Raw genomic sequence first — 22,506 nt, 5'->3', positions numbered from 1 at the left:
TGGTCAGGTGACACATGCATGACAACTCTGAACAAGCAATTAGTTAAAATTAAATGAAAGTCTCTTTCTTTGGAGCTCTTGGCAGAGACCCTTGTCGATAATACTAAATCTTTTACCAGCTTTCGATGCCCTTGAAAATGAAATGGGCTTTGACTCGGCTGAGGCACATGGCAGAGGTCAACAGGACCCTTTTAATGTGGTTCTCTCTGAGATGGTATCTCAGAGGGAGATTTGGGGTAAGGGACTGTCTCTATCCATTTTGTTTTTTGTACAGTTCCTAAAGCAATGGCCTCCAGTGATTGTTATGAGCTTATACGGACACTAATCAGATATAGCTAATGACAATTAACAGCAGTAAATTGTAAATACTCTGCCTTGACAGAAATTCCTTTGGTGACCAGTGCTGAAGTAACAGTGCTGCTTTAGCTTAGCAGTAGAGGCTTGCAATATTTCAGTTGTCTTAAAACTTGCCATTTGTATTAATGTAAGCATATTAAGTGTTAGCCATGTCAGTCTTCTAGAGCAGATCTGTGAAGTTATGGAGTTCTTGCATTAGTTATGGAGACTCTGCCAGATATATCTTCTATATGTGGCAAATAATACACATCCAGGCTACATCATCTAGAATTATTTACTATGTGAGTTATCACCATGGTATTGCAAGCCTCTCTAATATTCCTGGCACTTGAGCTCATACCCTGCCACAAATTTTGTTAATCTTTAAGGTGCTACTGGAGTCTTGCTATTTTCTACTATGTTGGATGGATTAGCTAATTTATCCAGTCTTGTATTAAGAGCCCCATGGCACAGAGTGTTAAAGCTGCAGTACTGCAGTCCTAAGCTCTGCTCACGACCTGAGTTCAATCACCGGTGGTAGCTGGGTTTTCAGGTAGCCAGCTCGAGGTTGACTCAGCCTTCCATCCTTCCGAGGTCAGTAAAATGAGTACCCAGCTTGCTGGGGGGGAAGTGTAGATGAATGGGGAAGGCAATGGCAAAACACCCTGTAAAAAGTCTGCCGTGAAAACATTGTGAAAGCAACATCACCTCAGAGTCAGAAACGACTGGTTCTTGCACAGGGGACCTTTCCTTTTTTCCTTTCCTCCCAGTCTTGTATGCAAAGTTTTTTTGAAAACATTTTACATCAGGAGGATTAATACGCGCATTTAATATGCTCAGTCTTCAGTGTATGGTGGGTATTGGTGCCTCCCATCCCCCCACACTTACCAAGAACATGCCCAGAGAAACCTCTGCTGTTACTATACCACTGAAATGCTGCTGCTAAAACCTTAATGATTGTGAACCATGCAGATTAAGTAATAGTACTGAGAAAGAATGTACTGTCTCGAATGATGCTATATAGTCACAAAAAATACCTCTTATCAAATACATCTCAAAATTCAGAAAGGGGACTTGCATTTGCATTAGCTACAAGTAACATGTACCGTAATACTTCTGGTGTACGTAACTAGCTACTTTAAAGTAATTTACTTACCTGTTGTTTTTGTGCTGTGTCCTAAGCATGCTTTGCATGGAGAGATGACTGTTGTTTTTTTCCCCCCAGCTATTCCCAAAGTTATGATTGATCCATCAGGCCCCTATACTGTATTTAAGGGCAACAGTACCTTTCCTAAAGGTAGCGGTGGGATGACCAATAGGATACCTGAAACTGGAGGTACAAAGCAACCTGTAAAAATTCCACATGTACCAGCTACAGCAAGACCTGTGCCCAGGACAACAATAAAGCCTACTCCACATCCAACCACAAGGCCAACACAAAAGCCCTTTACCAGGTTTGTAACAAAGCCTGCAACAACAAAACCAGCATGGAAGCCAGCAACAAAACTTCCACCAGTGACAAGACCTCTGCCTCCAACACGACCTCCAACACCACCCCTCACTCCACCCAAGCCCACCACAACACAGACACCAAGAGTTACAACTAAAGAGCCTCAGCTTGTTCCTACTATAGCAACACCTCCTCAAGGATTTACAGTTGACAACAGGATACCAATTGATCCTCAGAAACCACGAGGGGATGTGTTTAGTAAGTAGCAATCAATTTTTTTACATGAATACAGTTTGAGTTATTGTCAGGGATCAACTCAGGAAGCATGGTATTACCTCTGTAAAATAATTTCCAGAAATTGAATTGCAATGTAGGAAATTGTAGTGGTTTTGAGCACTGCAAGGCCTGGTGGTTTTCAGCCATAGGTGAAGCTCATAAACCAAGCATGTTCTAGCTGAGCTGGTTGCGTGTGATACATTATATTGTTGTCTTTATTCATGTACTTCATTTATAGCCTACCTTTCTCACTGAGACTCAAACCAGATTACAAAATATAGTAGTCAGACAGGATAAAATATTTGATCAGCAATGCATTAGGATTACAGAACTGGAAACCAATGCAAAAAAACCCCCCATCTAAGGTATGAGTGCTGTAAACGTTCAGTACAAGCAAAGTGATACATGCAATAATAACGCAATAGACAACAATCCTATCCTCTTATAAAAGTGACCTCCTGAGCTATTCCAGTATACTACAAGTTTTGATATATTACACAGAAACAAAGCATCATTTTTATAGAGCCAAACAAATTTGTAACATGTATTCACAAACTCATCTCCCCTCACATTAATCCATCCAGGACTTCTTTTTTTTTCTGTAGCAGGAATTCATTTGCATATTAGGCCACCCACCCCTGATGTAGCCAATTCTCCAAGAGCTTACGTGGCTCTTATTACAGGGCCTGTTGTAAGATCTTGTAATATTGCCTACATCAGGAGTTTCTGCTACAAAAAAAGGTCCTGAATCCATCCTATAATACAATCTTATATAAATGTATATCTAAAGTTATATGAGTAGACTGATTCACAATCAGCTTACTGTCTGGTCTGTGCTTCTGTGAGCTGTTGTACCCCAGAATAGGGTACCCATTCTCTTGCCTGCAATCTTGGGTCAGTACTTATCCAATGTCGCCAGGCTATCTAACAATGGCACATTTCAGCATCTTCAGCTTTGGAAGTTGTACAAAGACCAAAATGTAGTTGAGATCGTAGATCAGCAGCACTGAGTATTTGTTACTTTAAACAGTGTTCAAAATCTTTTGTTAAACTCTACTGATTGTATTATCAAGCCTGGTAGTATTTTTTATAATATTTAAATATGTTTGTATTATTTTGCTATAGGTCAGTCTTGCTTAGTTTTGATTTGTTCTATAATTTTGAAGGTTTGTTTCAATGTATTGTTTTTTTAAATATTAATAAATTCTTTACAATTAAAAAGGACATAAAATTATTGCAGTGATAAAGGAAGTTCCTTCAGTTTTATTACTGTGAATGAAATGAGAGACACAGATGAAGTGTGAATGGTTTGGGACCCAGTTCTGTTTTAGTGTCCAAGCTTTCAAATCGTAGAATGCTTTCGTGCATGAATTCATGTTGCCATCCACAGGCTATTTATTGCTAAGCAACTGCAAGAATGAAATTAAAAATAACTTGTGGTTCCTGCTTAATGGAATGTGACCACTGAAAGGGATGCACTTAAAGCTCATGATTGTAAGGATGCTCCTTGCATGAGGAAGTTTCAGTGAGAGAACTATACTGGTATTGCATTGCTTTTATGCTGGCTTGTTTTCGTGCCATAGATGACATTTGTCAGCTTGTGCATTTCAGATGCTTGCCAAGAAATACCCAACACTATGTTTCATCTTTTGCATCACCGCTGGGGTTAATTATAGAGTTTGGGAGGGTATTCAGATAACTTAACCATTCAGCTTTATAAACAGTGAAGTTGTTGAACTTTGGTAGGAAATGAATTTTGTTACTTTATAGCAGATGGACAAATTCCTCCTTGTGCGATTTTGGCATGGCTTTGCATCTCCCTGCAAAATAATTGTCAGAGCCATCTTTAAGTTCTGACAGTGCAGCAATTACTGTTCATTTGTCTTTTTATATACTATAGGCATATCAGTTTTGGACAGGGAATTGTGAGCAAACATTGTTCATGTGTTGGTACTAATAAAAAGTGGTACTTTTTGATTTTTTAAAAAAAAAAAATCTTATGAGAATTTTAAAAAAAAATTGTGCAAATTATGCAGGTTAGAAAATAAATCATAAGTAAAGCACACCATTAGATGTTTTCAAGGCTCAGTCATAAAACCTGTATTTTGTGGTACAGATGGCAATAATGCCTGTAACATGGATTGGTTGAACTGATGTGATTGTATGGAATATCCAAAGTTACTTTAATTGACAGGGGGAAAACTGTCAGAATCTTTGTATTCCAGATTTTGTGAGGGAAAGGAAAGTTCTCAGTTTCTTTGGGATTTCAATATAATATGCTAGAAATACTAATAATTGCCTTTTTAGTAAGTATGGGAGAATAAAGTAGGTCTTTGTTCAGTGATTTATTAAGATTTGTTTATTTTTTAAAGATTTTTTTAAAAGATTTTTAATTAATATTTGTTTAGACATGCCATGTAACACTAAATCAGTAATCAAAAAGCCACTGGTAGGAGACATTATGCAAAAAGATACTAAAAAAGAGCTCTGCTGAAATGCTTTCTGTTCTTCATTTTTTATAATTTTACTCTAACTTATATATCAGGCAGAACTGGGGGAAAGACTAATTAGATACACAATCACAACAAAACTGCAATGAGGCTCTAAGGCTCATTATTCATTTCTCATTAATTTGTAAATTATTTTTCACCTTCTGTTAGTAATTTGTATCCCTGTGTTAGTTATTGGTGCATGTTTCCATTCAAATCTTAGGGGTTTTCAATCATTTATGTTAATGAAGCCTTTCAAAGATTATCTTTTACTGACAAGCAGGGGTCATTTTGTAGGAAAAAAGGTGCAGGAGCTCAGTAGGATATCTCATTTGCATATGCCCCAGGATCTGTGTGCAGTGGGAAGAGAACCGCCGACTGCATGCAGACCCTGGCTGGAGGTTCAGGAGCTGTGCTCCTGTGAGCTCCTGCTGAATTCAAGCCCTGCCGACAAGTATGATGTATTGCAAGCCAGTGCTTGGACAGTTGTGGTTGCAGCCAGTGCTGGCAACTCCTAGGAGATTTGGGGTAGCAGATTGGTGTTGGGGGAGCATTGCTAACATGGGGACATCACTTTCCGGTACTGAAACAGATGCGATATCACCATATCAATAATGCTCTAAGAATTCTTCCAATCTCTAAGGAAAACACCATGAAAACTGGGGATGTGGCCACCAGGAGTGACACCAGTGTATCTTCACACTCACACACCCCATTTTCTCCTGTTGTTCAGCTGCCTGAGAGCAAGCAGGGGCAGGAGGTTGCCCACCGCATGTGAATAACCGGCATCCTTACTTGTGTCTCTAACCTGGTAGAGATGCTAGGAAGTTTGGCATGCCCTCACACTCCTGCCCTTCCTTAAACTTTGCAAAAATAGAACTTTTTAGAAGAGCCTTTTTAAAAATTGGAATGCTGGCTTTAATAAAATTTTAGGATTTTATTGTTTTTAAATGTTTTACCTGTGATCTACCTTGAGACTTATTTAGAGAGGCAGCGTACAAATGCAGTAAAGTAACTCCCCAAAGATGCCAACTCTTTTTTACGTTTGGCTGCTGTTTAAATAAATATTTAGGCATCCCGCATTCCACAAAACCCAGGGAAAGCAATTTGCTGCAGAGAGTTTATTACCCACATGAAGGGCCTTGACTAGTCAGTTTTCATCCTTATCCTCACTTAATGCTAGAGATCAAACTACAGTACTTTCACCCGGCTTCAGTGGGAAATACCAGTTACTCGGCACGCACGTCTTGTTATTCAGAGCTATAGATATGTGAAATTTAATACCATATTAATCACATATTATCCTTTTGTTGATATACATGGAATCAAAGGCACAGCTGCATGATAATACACATGAGATGCCTCTCGTGCTCTGGATGCTGACTGCTCATAAAGCAACCCTGAAATGGTCACCCTTGCATAGGCTTTTTTCCTTCAAAAGAGCCCAGAGGCAGTTTATCATGCCTTTTTGGTAAAATCAATGATACAGAAATCTAAATTTGAGGCAAATTTGCATCTTAGTACTATCTATTTAATTTTATTTGAATTGCACATATATATCCCTTTTCTGTTCAGAGAGCTTCCAATGAACAGAAGCCATCATATCAAATCAGCCCCAAATCAGACTTTTTATAAGGTACTTTTAAGGTTGTTCTAGATCAGTGGTCCCCAACCTTTTTGGCCCCAAGGACCGAGTCCAGGGCCAGCCTACCGACCACAGCCCAAAGCAGGCAGGGTGGGGGGGACCCAATTTAACCTCCCCCCTGCAATGCCTCCTCCCTCCTGTTTTCCTCCCCCCTGCACAGCCTCACCACTTCCTCCTCCCCCCATTTTCCTTCTCTCTCCTCCCCCCCCCCCGTGCAGCCTCACCACCTTTTAAAGGTGCAACTTGACTCCTACTTTGTTCTACTGCTTCAGACCAACACAGCTACCCACCTGATCTATCTCCCCCCCCATTATCTTCCCTGCCCCCCTGTGAAGCCTTGTCACCTCTCCTCCCCCCGTTTCCTCCATTTTAAGGCTGGGGAAGGGGTGGTGAAGTCCTCCCAGGCCGTCCCCCCTCCAAACAGCTGCAGGGGGGAAACTGCCACAGTCAGTGCCAGCCGAGGGCATGTTGTGCTCCAGACAGGAACCCCCCAAAGTGCTTCAACCCCCCCCCCGGGCCCATGGCGCTCACCCCCTTCTTCCCTTCCCTTTCTTTCCCGTTCCATCACCTTTCCCCCCCACCTGCAATCACAGCACACCACCGCTGCCAGGGGAGGCAGTAGAACAAGAAGGAAAGGAAAGGAGGGGGCGGGTGGTGGTGGTGGGCTCGAAGAAGGAAGCAGACACACCATGGCCAGCAGGGCGGGGGGGGCAACAGGAACAGAAGCGAAAGAGGTGACAGAGGAGGAGGCAGGCATGCCGCGGCTGCAGAGCCCAGGCTCAGGGGGGCGAGAGGCAAAGGGACGGGAAGGGAAAGGAAGGGTGACTGGCAGCAGCAGCGAGTGATGCTGCCCTTGCCTCTTTCCCACTTGAGGAGGAAGCAAGGGCAGCATTGCTCAAAGCTGCTGCAGTGGCTTTCCTGGCTGATCAGCTGATTGGTGGGAGGGGGAGGAGGCAGGGAGGTTGTGTGGGGGGTGAAGGAGGGAGGAGGAAATGGGGGAAGGAAGCACCATGGGGGGGGGCGAGGCTGCGTGGCCCATGGAAAACAGGCCATGGCCCACTACTGGTCCCTGGCCCAGGGGTTTGGGACCCCTGTTCTAGATGACTAAAATGTTCTGGTCAATGACTGTAATAATAAACTGAACTGAACTGAATTAAAGCAGCAACAGCCCCAAATAAACCCATCACTCAAAATATTTAGCAACTAAGAATATGTCACCTAGCCCCTAAATAGCAGTAGCAAAGGTACTAGGTTAGCATCTCTGGGGAAGTACTTGCTTATTTATTTAAAAGGTTTCTGTGCTGCTTTTCCACCGAGGTAGCCATGGTAAAATCCTGATTTATAGAAGTTCTGTGTCTGTGTGTAAAATGCCATTAACTCAAAGATAACTTAGGGTAAGCCTTCATGGTGTTTTCAAGGCAAGAGATGTTTAAATACAGTTTGCCATTGCTTGCCTCTGTGTAACAACCCTGGACTTCTTGGTGGACTTTCTCCCATCCAATACTAACCAAGGCCAACCCTGCTTAGATTCCAAGATCTGATGAGATTGGGCTAGACTGGACTATCCAGGTCAGGACAGATATTAGCAGAGGTGGTTTGCTATTGCCTTTCTCTTCATAGCAGCCCCAGTCTTCCTTGGTGGTCTCCCATTCAGGTACTAGCCACGTCTGACAAAGTGTGCATGCACACAAAAGCTCACAGCCTGAATAAAACTTTGTTGGTCTTAAAGATGCTATTGGACTCTAACTTTGCTTGTCACGTTGCTTCAGACCAACACGGCTACCCACTTGGTTCAACCCTGTTTACTTCACTAATTCTGATGCAATCAGGTATGTTAGTGACCAGAGCTATTCAGGCTGCTATAGGAGCAAGCATGTTTACTGTCAAAATGCATTTCCCTACTCTCTTAATGAGAATCAGGCCACCATTGCAAGTAGTGGAGGGCAGGTTTGGTTGCCAGTGTAGCGTAGCAATCCCCTTGAGTGCAGTAGTTAATGAATGGCATCAAGTCACCTGTACGGGAGGAAGCCAGAATGCACAACCGGGGCAGCACGATAATGAGGCTCTGTACTCTCTTCTTGTCCCTGGTGAACCAGCTGTTGAAAACCAACTCTGCTCCTATTGGCATATCTCCATCCTGGATTCTGTTTCTTGGTCAAATTAAAACCTGCCAGATTTTTTGGTCAAGTGGGATGTAATATTAGAAGTTGGTTTATATTTTGTTATGCACAACTTTCAGGTGGTCTGCCTATAATAAATATTACAGAACAAACAAATACGACAGCAAGGTGATACAGTAATCTGCCAGAGCAGTGATTCTCCTCGAGAAGTAGGTATTCCTGAAAAGGTCTTAACTGTGTTCAAGGGCAAGAAAGCGTAAGATTCTCCCTGACCTTTCCCAAAAGCCTTTTGCTGTTTGTTTAGGCAGATCTGTACTAGTTCAGTGGTAGTTCACATGATGCTTTGTAAAGGCATCTCTAGCTAAAAGGCAACTCAGGTAGCAGATATTGGAAAAGACCCTTCTGCAGCCACCCAGGCAAAGTAATCCTGTTTCTGCATCCTCTCTTATATAGAAGTTCTAATTCATCAAGCACTATTATCTCTTGTATTGTTATTGATGAGTTGTGTTGTTGTTGTTGATTGGCCTAGAGCCGCAATAAACTGACTGACTGACTGACTGACACTATTATCTCATCTGTGATGTTTAGCACCCACATTCCTCTTTTTATCATATGATTCAATGCTTTCTTTTGTTGTTACTGTCAAGTCACAGCCAATTTATGGGAACCCTGAAGGGTTGCCATGGCAAGAGACGTTCAGAGGTGGTTTGCCACAGCCTGCCTCTGCATAACAACCCTGGTGTTCCTTGGAGGTCTCCCATCCAAATACTAAGCAGGGCTGAATCTTCTTAGTTTTCGAGATCTGATGAGACTGGGCTAACCTGGGCTATTCAGGTTAGGGAAACCACTGCTTACCACAACCAAACAGCCACTGGCAAGTATTCAGATTGAAAAGCGGAGTGAAAGGTTGGTATTAATTAACTCTTAAACTATTCTGTGCCGACCCACCCCCTCCCTTTGGCACTCCTTAGTTATATAGACATCTTTATTTGCTGTTTGTGAAATTTGCAAAGATTAATCTACCACTCTGGCATCTTCTCCCACACCCCCACTCTTCTGCCACTGCATGTATAAAAACTGTTGCAATTATATTTAATGAATTTAACAAGCTAGAATGAAAATGAAATGGAAACTGATCTCTGCCATCTTTATCAGCCAGTCATGATTTTTGCGAATATATAATCATACTTTGTGATGTCTGTTAGTGGTGTTCATATTTGTTGGGAAGGGAAAATTGTAGGTTCAGACAAACGTTAATGAGTTCTGCCTTCAGTTTAAAAAAATACATGTTTGGGAGGAAAGAGACAGGAAAGAGTGCCAAGAGGCAGGGAAGAGCAATCCGACACATGCTTTAAAATAGAAGGGGTTTGATTTTTTAGAAACACAGCACATTGTTGGGGTTTGTTTGGCCTCTCCCACTGAGGAAACTGACATGTTGGATAATAAAAGGCTGTAATGGTCAGTAACTAAAATTAGTAAAGGTAGCACTGCAGTATTGCAGCTTTACCACTCTGCACCACAGAACTAAAATTACCTGTTTTGAAATTCCACATTTCATTAATAGATCAGAACAACTTGATTTATGATTATTCTGTGGTGAAAATAAAACCCTCACAGTGACACTTATTTCATCATGACTCTACAAGGAATTGCTACAAAATTCTTTTCCCTATTATGTCTGATCAAGATATTTGTCAAAAGGTGCATGTCTTGTGTCTGTTTTACATGGATATGTCTCAACAAGTCTATGGCCATTCTTTTTCAACTTTCAGTTTGGGCTAACTAGAATAACAGCCATGGGTTGGACCTGTGATTGTTTCCACCATTTTAAAGCAATTTAAAAATGCCATGAAAGTCTGATCAGTCATACTATAGAGTTTCAAGCAATTCCTAGAGAGGATTGAGGTCACTTCCAGGCTATCCAGTGACACTATGATGTCACTTTTAGGATAGCCTGGAAGTGATATCAGTGTCACTGGAGGCCACTACCAGTGTCTCGGTCCCACCCTGTTTCTGGGCTTGGCAACCATAGAAGGAAGAAACTCCAAGGTGAAACCTAGCAACATCACAGTTAGAATGTTGAAGTAGTGTTTGTGGACTTTGCCAAAAAGGTTAACCATTTCTTAAGCAAAAGTTTTGTATGTGTTCTTCCCTATTCACATATACTTTCCTTGTGCTTGTCATGTTAAATGAACACAACTATTTTACTGCGTAAAGTTTAGGAATGGCAAAGATAGCAAGAACTATTTTTTAGTCTTAGTAGAAAAGAAGCCCTATTTCTTTGGGATGGGATGTAGTATAAAATCTATTATTTCATGTATAGCTCATAGATAATCTCTAGGTTTTGCTTCAGACATTTGCATTGCAATTTTATTTAGAGTTACTTTCTCAGTACAGATGATTAAACGAAGCCAAAAATATTCTCAGAAGCTTTAATATCCACAAACCACAACAAATCTGAAATACACAGCTACTGTCACTAATGATGTGCTAGACATCTTTTGGTATCTGGAAAAGGAATTTTTAAAGACAGCTGTAACAAATGCAGTAATCCATTTAGCTACAGTTTACAGCTGTTCTTCACCAGCAAGTTTGTGTGTTGTTTCTGTCACCTAAATTTGGTACAGTGATAATGTGCTGGAACATCCTAAGGATGGCTGAATGCAAAAGGGCCTCTACATGGAGGTCATTTCTCTCTAAAACGAAGGCCTTGTTGTGCTGCTAATATGTACTAAGATTTTTACTCTAATTTTATATTGTTATAATGTTTTATAATGTTAAAGAGTTTTACGAAATTCTATATTAATATTAGGTAGTCTTTCGGATTATTATTACTTGTAATTATGAGTGTTGGTTTTCTTCCTTGTTAGTTTGTTTTGGTTTTAAATTATTTGTAATTTGTTTTGTATTTACTGTCTTGTTTTATCTTGAGCTTAAGACCATTGGTCAAAGAAGCTAACAAATAAAAGGAAAGGAGTTCATTTCTATAAAGAGCTAGTTGTTGTAGTGGTTAAGTACACTGACTTTTTTTCTGGGAGAACTGGGTTTAGTTCCCCACTCCACCACATGCACCTGCTGATGTGACCGTGAGTGAGTCCTAAGTTATCACAGAGCTGTTCTGCTCAAAAGCAGTTTTTGTGGGGAGGGGGAAGGGAAAGGAGATTGTAAGATGCTCTGAGACTCCTTTGCATAGTAAAGGACAGGGTATAAATCCAATCTTTTCTTCTCATCGTCTTCATTTTAATTAGCTTCCTGCCCCCTTTTCTGAGAATTATGGTGGCACCAAGAAAACTTCTTGTTTCACATTGGTGAGCTGATACATACAAATGGCTCACTAAGTAGGAATAGCTGTCCAATAGATTCATTCAGAGAGAAATCGGGGTAGGGTTTGCCCATTTATGGTGGAAGAATTCTAGGTAATTGTGGCCCTTGCTTGCTGATGGAAAACAGAAAAGTGTGGGTGGGGAAAGGGGGAACAACCTCAGAATCAAGTCAGGAAGGGACCTAGAAAGTTGAGCAGCTAAAACAGAATGAAATATATTATTTAATGCAAAGTGTACAGTAACTACAGATTAAAAACAAGATTTGTAGAATATAGATAAAACCAAAGAAGCTGTCCATACCCTGTGCATTCTCTGCTGTGGCTCCCTCATGGAGTGGCTTTTCTGAGGAAATCAAGAAGACTACCACAGTTTTATCATTCTACAGAATGTGCAAAGCAGAAGAGTTGGGGGAGGCATTTTATAAGGATAATAGTCTGTTGCAATCTTTATAGTATGATCTTGGTTTTACTGAACAACATACATCTGAGAGCCAGTTTGGTGTAGAGATTAAGTATCTGGACTCTTCTCTGGGAGAACCAGGTTTGATTCCCCATTCCTCCACTTGCACGTGCTGGAATGCCCCTGGGTCAGCCATAACTCTGGCAGAAGTTGTCCTTGAAAGGGCAGCTGCTGTGAGAGTCCTCTCAGCCCCACCCACCTCACAGGGTGTCTGTTGTGGGGGAGGAAGATAAAGAAGAATGTGAGCCGCTCTGAGATTCGGAGTGAAGGGCGGGATATAAATCCAGTATCATCATCATCTTCATCATCTGCTGTTTGCATTGTTTTCTAATTCTGTAGTCCTAATTCTGTACTATTTTTATTGGATGGTTTATGCTGCGTGATTGATTTTTTAAAATATATATTTTGTAATCTACGTACCTTGAGTCTCAGTGAGAAAAGTGGGCTATAAATGAAGCAAACAAAGAACTCTTCTACAGTTGAAGTTATTTTATTCTTAATAAGAGACTAGTGGTTGCCTGCCATCCCACTATTTTTGTATTAATTGGCTAGAACTCTGAAGACCAGGAGCTAATTTACTTTGTTTTGAACAATAGGATAGAATATAACTCAGGGAAAGGGACTAGTAAACCTTGGGAGCAGCAGCCACCAAGACCCTGTGAATTAATTAATTAAATGCCCAAATGAAGAGGTAAGTTTTTCATCACACATTTTAATGCATCGGCAGAAGGAGCCAGGGCAATAAATCGTGCAGGATTTTCAGATGACAACCAGACCCAGAAATAAGGGGAACAGTGTGTATTTGAAACAGATGTTGAACATGGGCTTTTTGCCTGCAAAAGCTCATGCCCAAGCAAGGTAGTCTGCCTCTTAAGATGCTAAAGGAATCTTTAGACCTCTGCAGAGCCAGACTATCTTAGATTTTGAAATATAGACATAACAATTAACATGTCCAGAGAAGCAGTCAAAGATTCTTTTTCAAGCTTCTTTGAAACTTACCTTCGAAAGAAACCAGATGAATGTTACTGCATAAATTATTGAGATGGGCTGGTTATGAAGCTACACATGAAATGTCATTAAATATATTGCATTTCCTGAAGCACTAAGCTGGAAGCTTTTTTCTCCATATTTTATTAAAGATTAAATTAATCATTGCCCTATTGCCTTATCTGCTTCATTCATTTCTTTTGAATTGCTTCCCCCCACTCCCAGTTCCACGCCAGCCTGGAGTGAGCAATAATCTCTTTGAAACGTTTGAAATTGAAAGAGGGATTAGCGCTGACGAGGATAAAGCCAATGATGATCCAGGTAGTTACCATTTTGGGAAATTACTTTTGTGGCCATATGATTTTTTTTTTTTAATTCTGTTTCTGTGTCTGTCACATGTTTATTTTTCTGTTGATTTTTTGGTCAGCATGCCTGCAATGTTATGTTCAGCCACACCTGTCTAAAATCAATTGACCTTGAGTTAAGCATACTAAGGGTCTTTTTACATGGGAAGTGAGCATACACATTTTTAGATGATATACATGTGACTTATCTATCCTGTATTGCCAACCATCAACTTGCGCAATAGTTTCAATGAATACATTAAAAATAAATATTTTTAAAATGTAAAATATAGGTTTTAAAAATATTATTGTAATTATTATTGTATTTAATAAGTACCAGGACTTTTTTGTAGCAGGAACTCATTTGCATACTAGGCCAAATGCCCCTGATGTAGCCAATCTTCCTGGAACTTACAGTAGGCCCTGCACTAAGAGACCTGTAAACTCTTAGAGGATTAGCTACATCAGGGGTGTGTGGCCTAATATGCAAAGAAGTTCCTGCTACAAAAAAAGCCCTGATAAGTACAATAATAATTATGGCTGCATCAACAATAACTACAAATCCATATCCCAGTGAAGATACACAAAAACTTATTAAAGTGAATAATGTCTTCAAGAATATTAGAGAGTAAATACATCTACCAGCAGGGAGTTATCCAGCAGTTTCCCTTCAGTAGACCATATAGTTTAGGTAGGGCCACCAAATTTCCACAAAACCAGAACAGTCCTCCCCAGAGTTTATACAACTGTTACTATGAACTATCTTTTCCATAATATAAATATTGATAGTATTGGGGGGAAAGACTTATGAAAAAGGTGTGTCCTCAGAATCTTTATAGAAGGGTTCTGTAACCCTTCTGCCTCACTAAAATGTTAAGAATAAGATCACACTGCAGGGAATAAGCCAGCAGGAATTACGTTTTCTTTCAGAATTTCAGCCATTGATCACAATACTGACCTTTATGGACTTTAAGACCAAAGTGTCTGTAGGCCAAACTACGCATTACACATTTTGATAAGTCCAGTCCACGTGCACCTGCGAACTGAGGCAAATTAGTCTTATTTAGGGCTGTTCGTGGGGAGGTAGTGTTTTTCAGGAACCCTTCCTTTCCCTGTGCTATCATCTCATGCCAAATGTGGGCCCTTATGCATTTAAAAAATTCCTTTCCCCACAGCTGCTCTATAACTGCAGGGAAAATGAGTTGTGTCTAGAGAACTTGGACCTAAATTCACCAATATTTCTAATGTGTAGCTTTGGCTGCGTGGGCCTTTGCATCCCTTCTCTTTTCTGCAATCTCCCATCTTGGTTACCTTTCCCCCAGTCATGAGTATAACTGGAGAAAGTGAAGAGCAACTCTCTCAGACTCATGTTAGCCGCAGGCTTAGAATAAACATGAAAGATTGATCATATCCTGCTTGCAGCTCTCCTTTTAGCACTGAATGACGTCAGTTTTTAGCTAACTTCCCATTTCTACCTTCATTTTAGAGTGTCTGGTGATTTTTTAACACCTGTACTTGCACAGTAATTGTGTTTGTATCATGAACCTATTTACAGTTACCATTAAGAGATTTAGGTGGGTAGCTGTAGGTCTGAAGCAACAGAACAAAGTACAGATAATCTGTATCTGAAGAAGTGTGCTTGCATACAAAAGCTTCTACCATGAATAAAATTTTGTTGGTCTTAAAGGTGCCACTGGACTAAAATTTTGTTCTCCAGCTACCATTGTTAAAGATGCACTCTATGTATCCCCCTTTTCTTGAAAACTTAATTTTAAAAATATTTTAGAAACGTTATAAATTCCAGTCTACCTGCCTGCTGTTGAAAAGCTTATCACCCACAGCAGTTGAGTCCTTTGTCCATTTTCTTCCTTTCAGGTGTTTTTGTTCACAGCTGTAACTTTGACAGTGGACTATGTAGATGGATGAAGGAGAAAGATGAAGATTTGCATTGGGAATCTGTTAAAGATGCCTCAGGTATAGATTAATGTCTTTGTTGTTTTAACTTTGTGTGTAACTTGAAGGCCTAGAATAGGCAAGACACATTGAGAAATGTTGAGCCAAGCACGCAGTTTTCTGATTTGCAACTAAAAGATGCCCTCCCTAGGGTGGGCTTTCATCCCAGTGGCACAAAATGGCTACCTGGATCAAATCACTTTACTTTGGTCTAGAAGAATTGATCTGGTTTGTGGTTCTGGTGAATCTCTGCCAGGAAGAGAGGTTCCAAAGTAAGGAAACATCCATCAAGGTTGTATCTCTGTATGCCCTTCTTGACATAGGCTGGCAGTTATCTTTAGGGTATTCATCTTCTAACTGCATAAATTGTAATGGCAAGGAAATTGTGTCTAGGCAGAGCAGCTTTATCAACTGCGCCTCTTGTTTGCTAAAACTGTATCTCTAGTTGATGCCAAGTTTCATCTCTGTCTTGAAAATCAGCAGGGTGGATAGAAGTCCAGCAGGCAACGCTCTTCCAAGGATGGGAATGAAGTAATAGGGAAAGCATCACCTCAAAAATCTCTCTTTTCCCCCTTCAGAACTCCTTTTTCCTCAGCTCTCTCCTTCCGCTTCTCCATAGTGACAAAAAAACTACCCCCCCCCCCCCAATTCCAACAGAGGGTCAAATCCTCTGGGGAAAAACACATTCACAAACCTATTTGTACCAGGGGTTTCCCAGGCAACTATGCAGTTTACATATTTTCTACAAAGAAAACATTTTGAGATAGGAAAACGCATGAATCCCATGTCATGTGAAACCACTCTACTGACATTTTGCTAGGTGCATGTGCCCAGGAAGGCACTTTTGTGATTCAAACATCAGGTCCTTGTTTCTTTCTGCTTTTATTTCTAATACTATATGCAGATTGCTGTGAAAAACACAGGGAGATAAAAAACCAAACAGCCTGGAAACCAGTCACTCTGGTCAATCCTAAAAATACTTTCCTGGGAGCAATCCCCATTCAAATGAAATGGGACTTGTTTCTAAGCAGGCCTACTTAGGATTGCTTTCTCTCTCTTTCACACACATCCTGGGTTGGATTCCTTTTTAAATTTTCCCTTGTGCTAGAGCTCTTGCACCAACGAAAATGCAAGAAAAAGCCTCAAGAAACTGCTAGCACCAAGTAAAATATATTGTCCAATTCTACAGTCGCTGTTCTCCACCTCCGGGCTTCTGCTTTCGTCAAGTGTTTCGTCAAGCAATCGATTCCCACCATTTGCTGTGTGGGCATATTTTGACCACGGCTCCCTCCAGTTCTCCCCATACCTTCCTGATCTCTAAAAAACAAGATTGGGAAGGTGTGGGGGGAACTGGAGGGAGAACTATGGGTCAAAAGCACCTGCCAGCAACTGGTGGGGAATCGATTGCTAGATCCAATGAAAGCAGAAGTCTGGGAGTGGAGCAACAGCAGCTGCAGAATCAGTCATTGTTTGCATTTCCACTTCCACAAGACCGTGTGAAACCAATTTCTGGACACTGCAGTATATAGGAAGGAAAGATCTCGTGCAAGCCTGATTTTTAAGCAGTATTTTAGCTTGGAATCTATTGTTTTCAGTTGACTGTGGTTTGTTTTTATGATCTGTGTTTTTATGTTGGGCTGGGGCTATTTTTAATAGAGTTTCAATAAATATTATTTTTATTTGTGAGCCATACTGGGCAGATTCCTGGAGTGGCAGCATAAAAAACATTATACATAAAATAAATTGCACTGGGTATGTTTATGTTTCTGCTGGTGCATCAATGGATCTAAACCTCTGTTTTGAGAGTAAGGGTTTGGATGTATATTGGCACATAAAAGGTTTTTCCTACCTGATAATGGAAATTAGATAAGCCATTGGAACCACCAGCCAGACTCAGAGACATGGGGATTTCCAGTGGATAATGTTGCTAAACATCACAGCAGTTATGTAACTTTTCAGTTGGACGTTTAATAGGTGCACCATCTTTCTGCTGTTCTGGGAAATCTATGAAAAATTCAGCCTTTCCTGTTCTGTCCTTTCTTGTGTGAAAAAGGGTGAATACAGATTTACTTTTTTAAATCACAGTTTTAAACAAGACAGTATTATCTAGACTTGCTTTAAAAAATGATTGGGAATTTTATTAGTAGCTGACAAGATTTTTAATTTGGAATTTAAGGTTATCTTGGCTTTTTTTATTTACTGTCTCTTGTTTTTGATAATGTATGCAGATTTTTTTCCAAAGGTATAATCTGCTTTTAGCCTCCTTCTCAGATGGAAAAGACTATACAGAGATGTCTTAACAGTATTCAGTCAAAAAATCAGTTATTTGCATATTGATTTCTTTTGCTCAGCTATATTTAACCAGCAGTGAACTCTTCTTGATCCTTTTCTTCTAATGAAATAGCACATTTTAGTCTGGAAAGATGCAGACCCTTAAGCAGCTGTCATCAAGAGCAGTTAGTTGTGAGAACATCTGGCATCTCTGGATCTGAATGCTTAGCCTCATTTGCATCAAAAGATGCACCCATCCAGTTTAATTGGCTCAAAGAGTATTTTCAATTGGAGATTTACATCTAGATATGCATTGGTAGTGCATAGCAAATACTGCTGCATACATCTCTTGCTGGATTAGGGCAACAGTTTTTTTGTGTCTGTGCGCTTTTCTTTTCATAAAAAAATTATTTCTCCTCCTGGGTATTGTTCCATCTTTAGAACACCTAATAAAAGAAGCTGAAAATAAAGACGTCCTCATTAGTATAGCAATGAGCTGTTTATAAAGCATGGAGATCCTGTTTATCAAAGTTTTGACTTCATACATGAAAGGATCAGTGAAAAAGCTTATTGGTATTATACACCCTTTTGATTTTGGGCTATTCTAAATGGTGCCAGTCTTCTGGTTTTCATTTAGCAGCTGATGACTTTTGAGCAGATAACTTCCCAGAAAGGAAGAGGCACACAAATGACTTTGAATAAATCCCACATGTCTGACAGTACTGTAAGATGCATGCAGAGGCAGTCGAAAGAGCTGGTGCCTTATTCTGTGTTTGAGAGGTTTGAGTTTGTTTGTTTATTTATTTGCTTTACAGGAATGGTCTTTTTAAAAAAGATTTCAATTTTAAAAATCACATGCTGTAATCCAGTGCACATTGACTAGTGACCAAAGTTGGTGAGATGACTATCTGATAAGAAGCAGGCAATGATTTTCTTTCTTTTTCCCCCCCCCAACAGCATAAACTTTAACTTTAAAGTTTGGTTACAATATTCAAAGCTAATAATCATAGCAAAAATAGCTACAATTTTTGTTACAGTTATAATTACATATTCCTTTCAGAAATAACAACAAAACTAGGGGGGGGGAGAACAATTATTGCTATCAATAATTAAAACTAAAGCACAATGGGTATTTCCATTATATATATATATATATATATAGGATTGCTAGTGATAAATTTCATGTTTTAAATTAAAGGAAAATGCTAAGAATGATAATGATAAGAATGAAAGATATTTTCTGTTTTTAACAGGCGGACAGTATTTATCTCTCTCAGAGCCCAAAGGCAAAACAGGACGAGCAGCACGTTTGGTTCTTCCTCTTGGCCATTTAGGTCATTCAGGGAATCTGTGCCTGTCCTTCAGGCATAAAGTGTCTGGGCTGCATTCAGGATTGCTCCAAGTCTTTGTGAGAAAGAGTGGTGCTCACGGACCAGCAATTTGGGGACGGAACAGCGGTCATGGCTGGAGGCAAACACAGATTACCTTACAGGGACCTGGCATCAAAAGTGTGAGTAGTGTATTAGGATGCACTATATGAAGAAGGTAGAGCATTGGTACAATTTAGTTCCTGCGTACTATTTTAATTTGTTATATTTACCTCCTGTTCCCCCATTTCCCATTTTGGTGTAGTGGTTAAGTGTGCAGACTTTTATCTGGGAGAACTGGGTTTGATTCCCCACTCCTCCACTTGCAGCTGCTGGAATTGCCCTGGGTCAGCCATAGCTCTCACAGAACTGTCCTTGAAAGGGCAGCTTGTGTGAGAGCTCTCTCAGTCCCACCTCACAGGGTGTCTGTTGTGAGGGAAGAAGATAAAGGAGATTGTAAGCTGCTTTGAGACTCTGATTCAGAGAGAAAGGTGGGGTATAAATCTATGGTTTTCTTCTTCTACTTGCAACCCATAGTAGTCTGTCTAGCACCAAAGGGAATATTAACATAATATAAGGCAATATCTACTCTGAATACTTTATGTTCTAATGAATCTCATTTGCACAGAATTTACAAGAGGATCATGGATTCCAGCTCTGTGCTTACATACAAATTGGCTGGAGTGACAGCAAGTGAAAAATTCAGAAGGATAGCCATACAAACAACAAAGGCCTTAATGGCACCTTAAAGTCAAAGGCATTTATTGTAGCATAAACTTTGTCAGGTGCATAAAGTATTGTGCAGAGGGTTGGACTAGATGACTCTGGAGACCTCTTTTAATCCTCTGATTCTAGGATTCCCTGCAAGGGAAGTCTGAAGAGTCTGGGACTTTTCAGTTGACAAAAGAGATAACTATGGGAGGACATGATAGAGGTTTATAAAATTATTCATGGGGTGGAGAGAGTTGACAAAAAGTACCTCTTCTCTCTCTCCCAATTTAATAGGACTCAAGGGCATCCAGTGAAACTGATGGACAGTATGTTCAGAACGGACAAAAGGAAATACTGTTTTACACAAAGAGTGATTAAAATGTGGAAGTTTCTACCGGAGGATGTAGTGATGGCCACAAGAATAAACAGCTTTAAAAGGGGATTAGATTCATGGAGGATAATGGCTACTAGCCATGGTGGCTGAGAGGAACCTCCACATTCAGAGGCACTGAGCCTTTGTATCCCAGAGCCAGCATGCAACATCGGAGGAAAGCCTTGGACTCAATGCTCTGTTGTTGACTATCCAGAGGAACTAGTTGGCCACTCTGTGAAACAGGATGCTGGACTAGAGGGGCTATTGGTCTGATCCAGCAGGGCTCTTATTATGTTCTTATTAGATTTAGAGCAGGGTGAAATAGCCAACAAAGCAGCCTTTAGCTTACAAAAGCCACAACAAATATATTTGCCTTTAAAATGTTGCTAAACACTTTGCTGTTTAGCCACAACTCATAGGTACAGACAGAAGAAGGGTGTGTATGGCAGGAGGAGGTATACTACAGAGTAAGGCTTGGAAGGTCCAGCATTTGAAGACATGGGTGTGTTAGATGGCATTACAGCAGGGATGCAAGCCTCCAGATGGTTCTCCCAGAATTACATCACATCTTCAGACTGCACAGATAAGTTCCTCTGGAGAAAATGGATGCTTTGGAGGGTGGACACTATAGCATTGCATCCTACTGAGGGTCCTGTCCTTCTCCCAGGCTCCACCACTAAATATTCAGGAATTTATCAATCTGGAGCCAGGTGATTACTCCTTTGACCCCTGCCAGAGACCAGAGGAGACTTGGCAATCCTAAATGGCAAAGAACATATGAGGATTCAGTCAGGTCTAAATAATGCTATGATAGCAGGGATTGATCAATCTCAACTCTTAATGAATTGGTAAAAAAAGATAAATGTAAGCTGTAAGAAGGAACCATTGTTTCTACAGTGAGCTGTACTTGGGGTAAATTCACTTACTGTTATGGATTCTTTTAAACTTCTTCAATATTTTTATCATGCAATGATGTTAAAATAAGTTTTTCAGTTTTAGCAGGCACACATGGCTGTCTGCAAGCCATGTGTTGCCCTATCATGAATACAGTTCCCATCCTGCTTCAGAAATGACTTTCCACTTGATCACTGTTGGGAATAATTAGTTTTTGCAGGAAGTAAATGTCTCAGTGAAACAGAATGTCTCCAGATGACACTATCACAAAACAAAAAGGAGCCATCATACTTAAAAACCATACTTAGCAGATGACGATAAATGTTTCTGATAGTAAAGATCCTTCCCAAGAAAACTATTGGAGGTATACAACAGATTTCACTAACTAGTTGATTCTGGTTGAATGCAGCATTACCAAAAGCAAAGTCTTCTATTTAAGAATGCAAATATGCTTTTCTAAGTATATATGTATGCCAAAGTATTCAGTTACTGAAATGCTCTTGTGAAGACTTGTGAATGGTTTTCCATGCTCCAGTTAACTCAGGTTTCCATATATGTATGTTTCCTTTTAGTATCATTTTTTTTTCTCTCCCTAGCAGTAATCTGTGCTAAAATTACTAATTCATGTTTACTGTTGAGTTGATGTCAAGGGATTTTTTTAATGTTTTCGTATTTATCTGTTGCATATATTTAAAGGTGGATCCAATGACCCCTTTCAGCTAAGTGAGGAGTCTTGTTCTGTCTAGTGGAAAGGAATAATTGCTGTAGAGGAAAAAGCCATTGGAGCAAGGCTCCTCACTTAGCAGGAAATAATTGGATCCATGCCATTCACTTGAACCACAATGGTTCGGCTTTTGCATGACCATTTTCCCCTACTGCAGGCTTCCCCAGGTCTGCTTTGGCACGGCCTTTCTTGGAAGACTATACTGAAAGTGGGTTTGAGGAAGATGTGGATGAGAAAGTGCCACACCTCTCCTCCCATGTCTGATGCTTCCCATTTGCCATTTTCCCACACCCACCTCTGGGGGCTTTTTGGCAAAAAAAAAAAAAAAATCAGTAGCAGTTCAGCTCATACATACTGGAAAAGAAAAGCACAGCAAAAAGCCTACTGATGGCAAGAGGGTGGGGAATAGCAGAAAGGAGATGAAATTGTGGAGGAAATCTCCATGAGGAGGCTCCATTGCTACTGTGAAGACCTTGCATTCTCAGGGCAATAAGCGGGAAGGGGATATTGCACCTTTGCAGCTTTAGATTTATGGATTGTATTAAGCTGTAAATTGTGTCAACCCATTGCCCAAGAACCATGGATAATAATAAAATTTAAAGGGGGAAAAGGGACCCAACTTGAGTTGCCCAAGCTAGTTTGATCTCATCAGATCTCAGAAGCTAAGCAGGGTCAGCCTCAGTAAGTACTTGGGTTGGGTAGGAGACCACCAAGGAAGTCCAGGGCCGCTATACAGAGGCAGGCAATGGCAAACCACTTCTTGCCTTGAAAACACAATGGGGTT

The 22,506-nt window shown here is 40.4% G+C and overlaps 1 protein-coding gene across 10 annotated transcripts in view; it reads left to right on the top strand.

The window, feature by feature from the left end:
- NPNT (nephronectin) overlaps window positions 1-22,506 on the top strand; it is an 80,900-nt gene that overhangs the window by 57,762 nt on the left and 632 nt on the right. For 5 of the 10 annotated variants that reach the window (XM_060246970.1, XM_060246974.1, XM_060246971.1 and 2 more), the window contains 5 exons: window positions 120-236; window positions 1,562-2,044; window positions 13,311-13,406; window positions 15,305-15,403; window positions 18,907-19,163. In XM_060246970.1, coding sequence (XP_060102953.1) covers window positions 120-236; window positions 1,562-2,044; window positions 13,311-13,406; window positions 15,305-15,403; window positions 18,907-19,163 — 1,052 coding nt within the window. The remainder of the gene's footprint in view (window positions 1-119; window positions 237-1,561; window positions 2,045-13,310; window positions 13,407-15,304; window positions 15,404-18,906; window positions 19,164-22,506) is intronic. The other 5 variants (XM_060246978.1, XM_060246976.1, XM_060246977.1 and 2 more) reach the window with 1 other exon arrangement.

This window comes from Heteronotia binoei, chromosome 9 (assembly GCF_032191835.1).
Source record: "Heteronotia binoei isolate CCM8104 ecotype False Entrance Well chromosome 9, APGP_CSIRO_Hbin_v1, whole genome shotgun sequence".
Lineage (NCBI taxonomy): Eukaryota > Metazoa > Chordata > Lepidosauria > Squamata > Gekkonidae > Heteronotia > Heteronotia binoei.
Note: the sequence above shows the minus strand (reverse complement) of the source record. Positions and strands in the feature narration are given on the sequence as shown.